Genomic DNA, 14624 nt, shown 5'->3' on the forward strand with positions numbered 1-14624 from the left:
CAGTGAGTGTCGTTAATGATAATAACAATGTTATTCACACACAGAATTATACTTGTAAAATAGCAGACAGGTGTGTCTTGTTATTGTTGTCCAATTATATATTCAATGTTGTTTTTATTGTGTCTGAAGCAACAGTTGGTGCTTTGTGCAGGCTTTTAGTCAGTTGAAAGAAAAATCACCCCCAGAAGAAACTAGGGTATTTCATTTCCCCTGTGTTTGTTGGGCCTAAATCAAACCCACACCTTCATATTGTTTCTGGCAGTTGGCCCCGACAGACTCAAAGGTGTCAGCTTCTCTGAGTCACACACTGTGGGTGAATTTATGTGCTGCTGTTCCTGACACCAGCCAGCATCCTCAGGTGAATCAGATAAGACTACAAAAATATCACAACCATAGAACATGAACACTTAACCCCCGCCCCCTCCACCTCAACCCAACAACACCCACAGCAGAGTCGCAAATCAAAGCCGTCATTTTAAGATCTTCACTAACTTTCATCAGCAAAACATGAGCAACATTTGGAGGCATCTTATACATTTAGATATAACAATATAACCAATACAATAGTGTAAAATATGATGACTTTGTCAACATCGACCGATTTGCCTGGGAGAGGGTACAATGTCACCATATTCACACAAGAGTGACTTGCATGGGAACCGGTTTTCTTGTCTTTTATCTCCTCTCCAGTCACAAGACTTTCTTGCTCATGTCACAGCTCAGGGCAAGTTGGTTAGACTGAGATGTGGATGATAATAACTAAATTGAATTGCTCAATTTTTGGTCCTTATCTGTGTGTGTGTGTGTGTGTGTGTGTGTACCTACACTCAAACATTCTTTTGGCTGGCATCGCTTTGCTAAACATGCCCCGAGGTTTGATGATAATTGCTGGTAGTTCATTCTCACGCTCAAAAAGGTCTCTGTCATGAGACCACACACAGAAAAACCAACAAGTGTGCAAGATTAATAGAAGTGGTTTATTTAAAAAAACACAAGGATAAGAATAAACATGTGTTTTAATTTCTAATAATGTACAAAGAAACACTGCTCATTACATACGAAATCTTGCAGATGACTCAATCATCTTTCACTTCAAAGTAGCCTCTGCGTGATATATGATGTTTGAGAAATTGCGTTTAATTACTCGGTCCAATATTTTACGCATGAACTCTTCAGTAGGTAGAAGAAAAAAAAAGTTACACCCAGGACTGTTACAACAAAATAATAGACAACGTCCACTGAAGCGACCGTTCGCACTAGACAGCTGTGCCTCTCTCCAAGTTCTGTTTGATCTCTGCTGTGTATTTGCCGTAGAAGCGCTCTGCCTTCTTGTTGAACTTGGCGTTCCTCTCGTTAATGTAGTCGATGTCTGCGTCGTCGTTATAGGCCCTGCGTCGGCTGTACTTGGCCCGCTTCTCGATCCTGACAATAGCAAATAAAAAATAAAAAATAAAAAAAAGGCGGCTTAGGGAGGATTCCATAAACCAGTGTGACCACTCTCCGTGACACATCCATTAACAATAATTGGCTACAGGCAATAATTTGGCAGTGTGCACTTAAATTTGGCAAGGGGAGTGGCGACGGAAAACGTAACACACATACACAGAGGAAAATACAGTCAATTTGTGAATTTGCAGACTTTATTCACTGTGTCTTCAAAGCATTGTTGTGCGTCATACTCTGGAAACTCAATCCTTGTCTAATGCCCCACAGTCGCATCTCTAACACAAGCCTTGGACTGTCTCAAATATAGAACAGCTCAGGGAAAGACCGGGGTAATAAAACGTGAAAAGGACGTCTGCAGCAAAGGCAAAAACAAAACAAAGAAAACGTCGGAAGGCCGAAAACGTTTGAGGTAAGCATCTGTTTTAACGTGAGGGACATCAAAGTATGTATGATCCCTCAGTGTTGTGACTCTTACCTGATTTTCATAAAGGTTCAAGAACCGTTACCATTTGTTTGGAATGAGGTTATATTCACTGATAAGCCACAACAACCACAAACAGTGCCTGATTTTTGACTAAAGCCATAGAAATGTGGGGGCAAAGGAGAGAAGAGCCAGTTAAATCTCTGTAGCTCTGTCATGTTCCAAAATATTCTGAGATTCCACCCAGAAATCCTCAAACTGAATCAGCATAAAATGAACAGTGAAACCAATTTAATCAAAGAATACAGTCTCTTTAAGACATGGTGTAATTACATTTTTTATGGAATTGTGGTTTAGTTAAAATGATCTATTTTATGTAATGAATATCTCATTTTAAGCTTATTAATACTTTAAGTTGTGCCTTAATATATCACATGATCGTCAACAGCCAATAATTAAAAGTAGCTGACAAAATGTTTTAAAACAGAGGCTTTCCATATGTTCATAGGCTGGCAGCTCGGGTTGTTTTAGCGCCAAATCTATTTGATATTTAGAGATTAAAGATGATTTACCAAGTCTGTGTCAGCTGCAGTGTTGTTCTGTTGGAGTATAAATGAGCCGACAGAAATGTGGAGCCACGTTTCCACCAAGCGGTTCAGTTTGATTCACTTTGGTACGTCACGCACCGTCAAACATAAAGAACACAGAGATAAATCGGTACTGTCCCAGTTTTTGGCTAAAGGACGGAGGTAGACGCTCTGCAGTTTATTGATATGTCGACAGAGGATCGTCGTCACTTACGTGCGATGGGAGGGAAGCATGGCGGTCTGCTGCCTTCTCTCAAACAAAGCTCTTCTTGTGATAAATGGAAGAAACAACACGGAATACTGGATGTCCTCCATTAGAATTAATTATGCGAGCTACGCAGCGTCGTGCTGGTATCCATAATTTACATATCCGGCCCACACACTCACCCCCCGCAGTGGAAACAGATCAGGGTGTCATGCTCCAGGGTTTATGAGTGAGTAAAAGAACCAGAAAATGCAACTGGACAAACAACTCATGTTCACTATTAGCTGATGAGTTACCTTATTTAGATCATAATATCAGCTGCTTGCATTGAGGTCGAGACTTTGCGGCTGAGTTCTTCAGCCCACCGGCCCCTGGTTCACACACACAACAACCTCCCCTCTTCCAAGTTGGCAAAAGTCCTAAACTCAGTGGTTCCACGCATAATTTACGACAACTGGTACAGTCTCATGTTTCATCTCAAAATGACGTTTGTGGTGTGCCAGAGCCAGAAATCAGAATGTGTCGTATGTCAGAATGAGACACGAACAAAAACGTCTTTGACCAGTTTGCATTGCAGTTAGCAAGGATGACCCAGATAGTAGTGAGCTCACAGAGGATGAACGGCTTTATAATAACGTCATTACTTTACACGGTCCCATTACTAACTAATGAATGAACCCCCCCGCCCCAACTTCATTTATGGAAAAAAACTGCTGACTAACAATATTATGTTAATTCTATGAACCATTTAAAGAGGAAACTGAAATGATATGACACATGACAAAAAAAGCAAACATTTAATTTACTTTAAATCCCTATGATTTCAACTAAGTTTTACTTTGATTCTTGTTATTTCTTAATAAAAACAGCCAGTGTACAGAATTTGAAGAACGATATGAAAGTTTATGGTCTGCCCACTGAGATGACAAAAAACCAAATGAGCTGACTGAATTTGTATCCTAACGCTTTTTTCAGAGTATCACTTACTGTTTCTCGACATCTTCCACCATGCGGTCGATTCCATCCTTTGTGGGGACATGTGTGCCGTGGATCAGGCTGTTGGCTGTAGGGTAGAAGTCTTCACCACTGTGGAGCACCAGCAAACAAATTAGAAATTCATTACCACAGATAATCACCATTTTAACAGACTCAAATGTGACTTCTCTATACCATCATTGTGATTATGGTCATCCTTCTATAGCTTAAAGACAAAATGTGTTCATTCTACTGGAGTGAAAACCTGTGGGCACTGATCTTATCTCTGAACTTACTGTGTAAACCACGCCGGAACACTTCTGTATCTTTAAATTATTTTGGAGAAACACTAGCCCCAGGGCATATGAGGGGGTACAGGACTCAGCTTATAGAAAATGCTTTGTGCACATGTGATGGGGGAATGCTAAGATGATGGTGCAAAGTAAGTCGTTACAATTCATTTCACTTGACTAAAAATGTCACAGTTACGCTTTTAATACCAGAGATGCCTTGGTGCAGATGACGTTTCTTTCCATGGTAAGGTGTCTGTGTATCTCAGTAAACTATTAAAAGACACATATGTTACCGCCACAGCAAAGGGAGAAGGGACAGAGGCTTAAACTCACCATTCTTGCCGCTGTTTCTCATAGCTTTCCAAGTCTGGTCTGATCTGCTTAGTGAGCCTCTGGTACTGTCGCAACTGGGCCTCAGCATAACCTGCAGTTCATTGTGTGAGGCAGAGGGAAAACAAATGACTGGAGGATAATTACCGGAACAAACAGCAAGCAGGCACAACGCTCAGTGACAAAACCTGTGGCTGGTTAAGCAGAGATGAAGAGGCAATTCTACTTCCTTCCTCTCTTGAAGCCCCTCTGGTGGTAACTTTCCCCTCTGAGGTTTTAATGCCGTGAAAGGTTTGATGCAAAAGATGGCAGCCATATTTTTTTTTTTAGAAGACTTACGTGGGAGCAATGTGAGATAATTTTCCCAGGAAGTTGCCACTGGATTGACTCTGAACTACAGCTGTGTAGGACTTTGACAGTGTCATCTTTAGCAGCAACATATCACAGTGTGATTACGAAGTGGAAATGTATCAAACAATCACATGATACAGAGAAGTACTAAAAACTTTACAAAAGAATAACATTGCACCAAGATCTAATGGAATGGACTATGGTTCTCTGACACGACATGAGGGCGTTGAATGAAGCAGCTTTTATCATCCATTTGCCTCAGAAGAGATTCCAAAGTCATTAAGTGAAAACCATTGCAGTGTCTTAAACAGAGAATGTCCTTCATATTAGGAGTGAGGAGAAGAGAAAGATAATCAATGAAGAATTCTTTTAAAATTAAATGAAGCAATTTTTGCATGTGAACTTGTGACTTATTATCCAGGTATGTTAGTCCGATTAAGACCAGCTTAATTTTGGTCAGAATAATGTGTTTTCATGACATTAAACAAACCAAATTATTGTCTTAGTCAGACTTCTAACATGCTTCTAAACACACTGAATGTCTAGAGCAGTGTTTCCCAACCCTGGTCCTCAAGGAACACTGCCCTGCATGTTTTATTTGTTGCCCTGCTCCAACACACCTTCAGGTGGTCAGCTCGTCAACAAGCTCTGCAGAAGCCTGGTAACGAGCTGTTCATCTGTATCAAGTCTAGAGAATTTATCAAACCTTGTTCAAAATGTGATAAAGCATTGTCAAATTAGAGATGAAGTTAAATATTCAAAACATGTTGAGCTATGGGATGCTGCTATTATTTCTGAGGACAGCCAGTCACTACACACATGCCCAATCAGTTAGTATGCAGAGGGCTAATGACGAAGTGAGACCAGATTCAAAATACAAACAAGACACACAAATATCGTCTTCCCATGTACTGTATGTATAGCCACGCGTACTCTTTACGGACACAGGGGACCAGCCAAACATTTAATGTTATCACAGAGGCCATATACTCAAACTGCATATAGTACAACACTTTCCAGTCCCACTGGTGGTGTGCTCTTGTTCTGGTCAAAGACGAAAACAACTAAGTTTACACAAGCAGGTTGGCTGGTATCCGAGCCTGTATAGCTCATCACTCAAAGATTACAAATAGGGTGAACTGCTGGTGATTAAGCGCAACTCCTGGAATTAAACGTAAGGAGTATGGATGCCTGTAATACTACATTGATGCAAACTCTCTTCTTAGTATGAATGAAACTGCAGTCGTTAACATACAAGCAGATATGCATAGCAATGTGGATTCAACAATACATTTAACAGTATTTTTGTTTAATTGACTTGATGACACATTTTAAAGTGTATGAAATAAAGCACTAACACACACCTGCAAATCCAGTGTCTGGGTTCTTCTTCTTTTTCTTCCTCTCCCATCGCTCCGCATCATCAGCAGTGATCTCCAGCAGTTTCACTTGGTCATAGTTCTCACCTCTGTCCGCGCAATCCTGGCAGAGAAAGATTTTTATGTTATTTTTATAGTACCCTAAAGGCAGGACTAATAGCATAAATGAACTTGAAAGGCAGTTGCTTGTTGTTTGACTGATGTAAGATGGTTTTGCAAATTTCTAAATAAAAACTTTGGTGAGATATAAGATAGCAACTCTAATTTACACAGCTTCGTCAACAGCACCCTGCGCTAAACATACAGAAAAGTATAGGTTGAATTATGAATCACTCAGCTGATTTTGCAATTTAGACATCTGCAATGGCTAATTGTTGTCTGGCCATCATTAAATTTTATTTTCACACATTATCAATCTGACAACATTAGAGACACGGTTAATTGCCAGTTTCATGTACATAATACATCGTAAGTGTTATTTAACAAATTCTGCAAGTAAAGCAACTATCAGTATCATTTAGACATTGAAATACCTTTTTCTTCTGGTCTTCAGCAAGCTCCCACTCCAGTCTGGCTTTCTTTGCCTCCCAGTTTGTAGGAAGTTTCAATCTCTTGTCCTCCTCCACAACCTCCTGGTGATTCAGCTTACGTGCTTCATTCTGCAGAAGAGAATAATGCATGTTTAACAGCTGTGTTTAAGTGGAACCAACAGTAATACAATATCAAGTACCTACAGTACGATCACCCAAGCATCAATGTGGTTTAGGTGCAGAACAATACTGTTGTTGACAACACCGAAAGTGCTACTGTGTGTGTTTGTTTGGTCACAGCTCAGTGTCAGTCAGTCCACGGCTTATAGAAAACATTGTATCCACAACGTACGTGTGATTTAGCCGGGCAAAGTTTGACAACTCACCCTTTTAAAGTGTAACTCTCGGAATTTTCGTAATCTCGCCTCTCGCTTCTGTGCCGCAGGGGATTCGGTTGTTTCCTCTTCGGTGGCTGTACGAGATCCCTGATAATAAAAACACAGACAGTTGTGACTTCAACAAAACAAAAACATAAGACGTTGTGATAAACATATTATAGACACGACGAGAAGAACATACGAGACAGAAATGACTTAAAACGGCAACGGAACGATGTTGCAACGAGCTAACGTTAGCTCAACAGCACTAGCTAACCTCGTTTAGCTTTAACACAACAAAGTGAGAGAGTTTCAGCGGGGCGATATTAAATTTAAGATGTCAAATATATTATATAAGACACACTAATCCAACGTACCATAACGTTAACACAACTGAGAACATTTAATTTGGAAAAGAAAACAACTCACCTCACTACAGGACGCCATTGTTGTTCCTCGGCGAGTGGCGAACACCGGAAGTGAGACTGTCAGACAGGATATGAACACAGAGGAACGTAAAAAAAAATAAAAATTAATAAAAATTAAGAATACAACTTCTAAAGCACGACACGACATATTTATTCAAAGCTATTTTATGCGAATAAAATCTGTTTAATCTGGGTTTTTTTTCTAAACAGTTAATACAAGCTTTCTGATTTTTCAGCTGCTTAAATGTGAATATTATCTGGTTTCTTTGCTCCATTTGACAAAAAAATCATTAAAACTGAAAGACATTTGAGAACATCATGATTTCCAGGTTTAGTAAACACTGATCGGCATTCTTCAACATTTTATGGACAAAAGAATATTCACATTAATCATACATTAATGGAGAAAATAATCGACAGATTACTCATTCTAAAAATAATTGTTAATTGCAGCCCTACCAATATATAACCCCCCCAATGCGTTGTCAATGTTTGTATACAGCATGCTATATCATTGCGTTTACAAAATAAAATAACATCATAGTGTATGTATAGACTATTTAATCTCCATATGATTGATTTTCTATTATTTATTGATCATATACCATCACCTCATAGGTAAGAAAGTACAGGAGGAGATCGATCTTGCTGCTGACACTAAGAAAGAAAGAAAGAAAGAAAAAAGACTACTATATAAAGATAAGATAGTCCTTTACTAGTCCTGTAGTGGGGAAATTTACATGAATTTATATTGCTGGTGGCTGTCGAGGAGGGAGACAAAAGATAGCAAGACAGGACACAAATGAAGACGGATAATTCACTCGGGAGTTTGCTGTCCTCTGTTTTCCCCTCACTGGCTCCAGAGTGGAAGCCAGTCTAACCATACAAGTAGCAGACGGGAGAGGAACTGACAGTTAAAGCTGAGTCCCCCATCTCCATTATGTATGCAAAAAAGCAAAGAAAATACCAGATATCTGCCCCTCATAGCTACGAGCAGATGTACCATGGGGATACAACAGAATGATCATTTTGATCTCTATCATGGTCGTGAGAATTGCTGCATTGTTTTTATCCTGGTCAGTATTAGCATTAGTTTCTGTGTGCACACATCTAGTGTCAGTGTTGTGCATGTAGACAAAGCAACAATCTTCAAAGATTTCTGCCCGTGGAAAAATTCCAACAATTGAATTATCATCAAAACTGGAATTAAAAATGCTGAAACAAAGCACCAAAACAAGCACTCTAACTAAAAACACAAAGGCCCGTTGACCACAAAAATGTCCCAAGTTGCATGAGAGAACTTTGAATAAAAGTTCTCATGACCCAAGCCTCTTCTAAACCTGCAGTCCTCAACAGTCATACTGCGGGTGAATGGTCTCTATTGCGATTACACACTTATAAACACACTTATGGGTCGTGTATTCAATCTGTGTGTCCTCACGTTCAAACATAGTTGTTCGCCTCACAGATTTCATACCAAACTTAAAAAGTATTCCATAAAGAAATGTGCAAATTGTATGAATTACTGGTGGAATCAAGAATCTGGATGAGCAGAAGGCAAACAAGATTTCATAGAATACAGTTTAAGTCATAATCATAATTAAAAGGAGACTTTTGAGGCACTGACACTGAACAGGAAGTGGGATTTTCACAGTTTTATTTGGGGTTAATTTTCTGACAGTTTTCTGTCAAGTCCTTATATAAAAAAAACACAAACAACATTCTTTTTGTTGTTGTTGTAATGTTGCATCAGTTGTGTGCCTGTTTTTATCACAACAGCGTGGCTAAAGGGATTGCCTGGCATCTTGTATTGTGTCTTTGTGTCTTGTTTTCCTCCACGCCATTTTGCTTTAAATTCACTGGAAGACACTTTGACTAATTGAAAGTGGCGTGACGCACAGAGGCAGCGATTATGAACATGACCAGAGGTTATAGAGAGAGAGAGAAGCATGAAAGGTCAGCTGTAAAGTCACCAGTGTGCTACACAGTGACTCTGTTTAAACTCCTCTCAACTCAATTTTTATGGTCATGTTTTTCTTTAGGGAAATGGAACCCTAACATCACTCACAAAAAAACAACACAGGCCTCAGTCATAAAAAGAGAAAAATGTACGTTCCAATCCGATCATAGAAATATGATTCAATGACAAAAGTAAACGGGTTCAGGAGCCATATGAACGCCTCTGACTTGCAAAAACGGTCGTCCTCTTTGTTTTAACTGCATTTGTACCAATAGAGCTCTTTTTGGAGGATGTAATTAAGTGAAGTTTATAGTCTTAGATTAAAGCATCCTTTAGATCACAGAGAATGTTAATGGAGTGATGCATTTTCGCTGGGAACCAGATGGGAGCACATCACAACAGAACGTGATTGGCTACAGTAATGCGCTGCAAAAAAGAAAACATCTTCATAATAAATGACTTTCAAATGAGGGAGGGAGAGAAAGAGAGAGAGAGGGAGAGAGCAAAGTAACAAATAACAAAAAGACAATGAAGCAAATTTCCCTGCTACACCCAACATGGATTTTTACCAAAAACCAGTCTGTACTCCACAGTAAGTGTGAGTATCACTGCACGGACATACAGTTACAGCGCTGTAGCAACAGTGAGGCTGAAAGCAAAAGAAAACAAAGAAGAAGTAATTCTGCTTATTTCTGTGCCAGTGCTCGTCATGGTCCTGCAAAGAGCTCGGTAAGATTCAGCGGAGATTGGTTTGAACCAAATTTGAAATACAAATTGGCTTTGTGACAGGTAACGTGATCCCGGCAGCGCTGTCACTGCCGTTTAAAGGATACTGAGCTTTAGCACAGTACGACGTGTATCTCACATGTGCAGGGGCCACCCAAAAACGCTGAACAGCCACTCCTCAATATTAACTTTTCCACTCAGGCAAATCGGGCCTGAAATAGGGTAACATTATATCTGCAAATAAATTGCACTTTAGGGGCACATTTCTAAATACAGAGCAGACCTGCTTCATAACTGTCTCCCATTAATCAACTCATACGTGACATAAGTCTGCTCTGTCACGTGCTGTGAGTGAAAGCCTCTGTGTTTTTGTACATACAGAAATACATTTGAACAGGGCCGTTATCTTGCTCTTAATAAGAGTTCCTCTAGATAGCACATGGGGCTCTGGTGCAGGCAGCTGCTTCACATCTGGAACTTAATATAAACATCATGGCCAATAAAATCATTCCATTTCCTTAATTACTATTCCTGTCATTTCCGCAGTAAATGAAAAGTTATTAATTCAGGGCCAACACAAACATGCTTCTCCAATACAAGGAGCTACTCCTGAAGAGTCGCCACCCTGACTACAGGCCGCCGTCACTGGACTGGAACCACAAGCTCCTGCCTCTGCTCGCTCTGCCAGTGTGTGTTTCATGTAAATCTGGCCGTGTGTGTGCGTGTGTGTGCATGTATGTATGTGGACAACAGAGGAGTCCAAGAAGGCGTTGCAGACATGAATGGAACACAAGATGGTGTCTTGTTTTCCATCTCATCCACATGTTCCCACTGGTGCCAGGATAATCATGACAGGCACAACCCGTCCCGTTTCATCTCCCTCCTGCTCATTTCCTTCCTCTTCCCCTCCTCCACACTCCCTCTCTTGTTCTTTTGCTGTTTCTCAGTGTGTTCAACACATGCCCTCACTTCTCCACCCCGTTTGCACGACCCTCCCCTTTCCACCCGTTCTCTCCCTCAGGCTTCGCAGATATGCCTCCCATATTGTGTGAAGGTTCTCAGTCATATCCTCTCACACTATCAAGTCCATGTTGAATAAAAACATAATATGATGATTTGGACTTTGGGGGATGTTCAGAGAGCGTTCATCTGCCAACATCACTAAAAATACTCCCTCGCTGCAGCGTTGCATTTAAAAGAAATTGCAATCTCTCACGGGGTCATATGTCATCAAGCACATTTCCAGCTGAAACGATCCTCACAGCACATCGTTATCAGGCAGCCATTGATTCCCAAGCTGCTGTTGCAGTTCCACATATCCAAAGGGCACGCGTGATTGGAATGAATATAGAGCTACTTGGATGGGAATCTGTGCGCCAAATGCATCTTTGTGTCGGCACAAATGACAGTGTATGCGTGTCTTATTCGAGCTCGACTCGCCAATTACCGTCGTCCCCTGTAGGCAAAATGATGCAAAGATCATGGAGATCGTGATGTACCTGATTTGACATGGTGCTACTAGCTGCTCTGCTTCCAGGAGAAGCCCTCCACAGACAAAGAGAGGAAGAGGATTTGGTGAGCGACGCATATACTTACACAAAAGATGCATGTATGCACTCAAATACCACCAGTTTCGCAGTCAGTGCTTTAGCTCCACCACACACAATTAAAGTCCCAATTAAAGGCCATTATGGGTTTTCCACTAGCAGCAACCACAGGGAGAGCAGCTCCACGGCCCGAACATTGCGGGCACACAGATGTCTCCTGTGTTGTCATCCAAAGGAACTCAGACTCATCCACAAACTTTATGATCATAATTACTGATCAGAATTAAAGTGCAACAATATAAACTCAGAGGACAGCAATGGAAGAGTTTGAGTGATTCCGGTAAGTGGGTCCAAGTGGGACCATCAGATGGAAGTGTTTGTCCTGAAGAGAAAAAATGTAGTGAGGTGATCACAACTACAGCGACTGAACACCAGCTCTAACAACATCCTGCAAACGCATTCACCACAAGAGGGAGCCATTTCCCTGATCTTCTACCAGAGAGGATCGTTCCATTAGTTCCTGATTGAGGTTATTCAACAAAAAAAGGTCACATCTCCACGCGTATCCTCGCTCCAGCAAATGTGTCTGCGTTTCCCACAGGCGCAGTCTTCAGGAGAGTCGAGTTCTCACCAGAGATGAAAGCGCAGGGTCCCGTGAAGCATCCGTTCACCACCGTACCCACACACAAGTTCAACATGAGTGTCTTCCCTCGAGCGGGGCCCAAAATTGTCATAGGTTTTTTTGTTTTGCTTCCGACTTCTCATCCTCTTACCAGAGGACCTTAATGAGGAAGTAAACTTCTCGCTTGGCCAAACAATGCACCACTGTAGAGGGCTGTGATAAGAGGTCAACAGCCCCCGGACATGCAGCTGTATCGGCAAACACACACATATTTGTGCGTTAATCGTAGTGACGACACATCATAGACTATTAACCCTACATCACAACTAAATGAACTCTAACCCTAACACTAAAACCAGGTCTTAACACCCAAAAAAGCCCTTTAGGATGCGCCGAAATGTCCTCACTTTCCAAAAATGCCCTCACTCCACACAAGTGCATCCCATTCCCATCCAATATTGTGCTCTGAGAACCAACAATCTGTTTAGTACAAGAACTGCACTCCGTCCTTTCATCTCCAGTTCAAGGCTCCAGTGATCTAATTGCAAATCTGATGATAATCAAACCAGAGCCAAGTATCAAAAACAAGTGTCAACAACACCTCTGTGAACTGCCGAGTGATAAATGAGCCCTTTCTTCTGGGTCAGTGGGATTTATTCTCTGAACTATTTAGGGCTCTAAAAGATCTTTTATATTCATGGAAACACTTTTTCTTTTCTTTTTTTGTGAGGCAATGTTCATTTAGTCGTTTCCCAGACGGAGAGGATTTTCCCCTGGGATTTTGTGTTGTGAGACCTTGAAATAAGTCTTCTGAATGACTGAATATAGGTGATACATGTTAATGACTGAGCACCAGATTCAGGGAATGAACCAGGTGTTAAAAACAGTTTTGATTAGGTTTCAAACTGGAGTAACAACAGCGTAGGAAAGCTGGTGAGCATCTGAACTGAGAGAGAAGGCCATGAGAATAACCATCAAATAAAAACAATTCAGATTTTTTATTCTACAATTAGCTGGGTACAAGAAACTGACACTAGGGTGCAAAACCTCTTTGAACCAGTTCCCTTTTTCCTGGTGCCACTTATGTTAGCACACACAGGTCAACTGTTATTTCAATTTATTTTAATCTATTTTATTTCATTTTCTTTGGTCCACTGTGGTTTGTTTTGAAGTGCTGAACAAATACAGTTGGATTAGAACTGTGTGCGTATGCAATAGTGTCGCAGTCCAGACCACAACAAAAAGGTCAAAGACATGAGAAAAAACCAGAGTTACTGAGACCAGAGTCCTGACTGAGACCCATAGTCAGTAGATTCTTTTAAATCACTTTCAAATCCTCAAGTCTTCTTCTTCTTTTTTGGTGTTTAAAGGCAGTTTGCATCCACAGCAAGAAAGTAGCAATGATTCCATACCTGAATAATCTATGTTGTTGTTTTACTAAGAACTGTACTTTTGCCTTCTTGATTTAATCATCCATCGACACTGCAGTAAAACACCATCGACCATTAATTATTAAAACTAGAGGAAAATACCCAGATGGTCTGATCCACTGTGGACATCACAATTAAATGTGCTTTATTGTCATCTGGTCAACTCAGGAACAGAAACAGGCCTGGGGCTTTGGGGTTTTTCTTTGAAATCAATTTTCAATATCGAGAGGCATCATCACATTGACATTAACACAGTTGTTTCCAACCAACAATTAGTAAAAGAACTTTAACAAACTAACTTGCTTACCTGACTTACCCATACTAACGTGATGAGCGGCGTGATGACACTGCAGCAGAGGTTACTACTGTGTGATGAATCACAACACAACATCAATGCAACGCAACCAAACCATGACGACCAGTTCAAAGCAATGACAAAAGCAATTGCTGATGTTAGAACAGACGGAAAAAAAAGGCCTTTTTTTTTTTTTTAAAGTGTAAAAATTTCCAGTGCGCTATTTTGTCTGTCATGTTATAATGGCTCTGTGGGTGACTCGCAGTCATTAAAACCAGACGGTGTGATACTGCATGGGTACAGTGTGCGCCACATGGCCACACATGCCCCGAATAGCGAGTCCCGGATTCAACGGCATGTTTCTCTCCCAGCATTTCCTGCAGTCTTCAACTTTTCTGTCAAAGAAAGACACAAAAAGACGGATTTTCCAGCGTCAATGAATTGTTTCAGTCAGACAATATGCAGTGATGGAGGCTGTGTGTGTGAATGAATGAGGTGTCTCCACTAATGTGGGCTATAATCTGACACTCAGGGGGGAGGACCATGCAGAGGGCGGTGGGAAATAATCAAAAAAAAAAAGAAGAAATCTTTCACATGCAGGGGGGGGGAAGAGAGAATTATTATGAACCAGAAAAAAATATCACAGAGAAATAGTAAAAAATATAGAAATGGAGAGATGAAGAGGAAAAGTGGAGCATTAGCTCGTACACGCTCGAGCCATG

At 40.7% G+C, this 14624-nt stretch overlaps 1 protein-coding gene across 3 annotated transcripts; it reads right to left on the minus strand.

The window, feature by feature from the left end:
- Positions 1-998: 998 nt before the first annotated feature.
- Positions 999-13942, minus strand: syf2 (SYF2 pre-mRNA-splicing factor). Of its 3 annotated transcripts, none has more exons than XM_044037522.1 (8): positions 13924-13942; positions 7324-7379; positions 6904-7002; positions 6521-6646; positions 5973-6090; positions 4261-4351; positions 3647-3745; positions 999-1422 (listed from the first exon to the last, which is right to left on the minus strand). In XM_044037522.1, exons 1-8 carry the CDS (start codon positions 13925-13927, stop codon positions 1257-1259), a joined length of 759 nt encoding a protein of 252 aa, XP_043893457.1. In that variant the 5' UTR covers positions 13928-13942; the 3' UTR covers positions 999-1256. The 3 variants fall into 3 exon arrangements, with proteins under 3 accessions (XP_043893457.1, XP_043893455.1, XP_043893454.1); XM_044037520.1 differs by having other exon boundaries at positions 13915-13942; XM_044037519.1 differs by lacking the exon at positions 13924-13942 and adding an exon at positions 12187-12268.
- Positions 13943-14624: the final 682 nt, after the last annotated feature.

Source organism: Solea senegalensis, linkage group LG11 (genome assembly GCF_019176455.1).
Source record: "Solea senegalensis isolate Sse05_10M linkage group LG11, IFAPA_SoseM_1, whole genome shotgun sequence".
Taxonomy (NCBI): Eukaryota; Metazoa; Chordata; class Actinopteri; order Pleuronectiformes; family Soleidae; genus Solea; species Solea senegalensis.

What these genes read in the sequence shown, in the direction of transcription:
- syf2 (XM_044037519.1), bottom strand. Translation starts at nt 12,253, where the DNA reads ATGTTGAACTTGTGTGTGGGTACGGTGGTGAACGGATGCTTCACGGGA. An exon ending in ACCCTGCGCTTTCATCTCTG is followed by an intron (nt 7,380 to 12,186) that starts GTGAGAACTCGA and finishes CCTGTCTGACAG; the next exon opens with TCTCACTTCCGGTGTTCGCC. An exon ending in GTGGAAGATGTCGAGAAACA is followed by an intron (nt 1,423 to 3,646) that starts GTAAGTGATACT and finishes TGCTATTGTCAG; the next exon opens with GATCGAGAAGCGGGCCAAGT.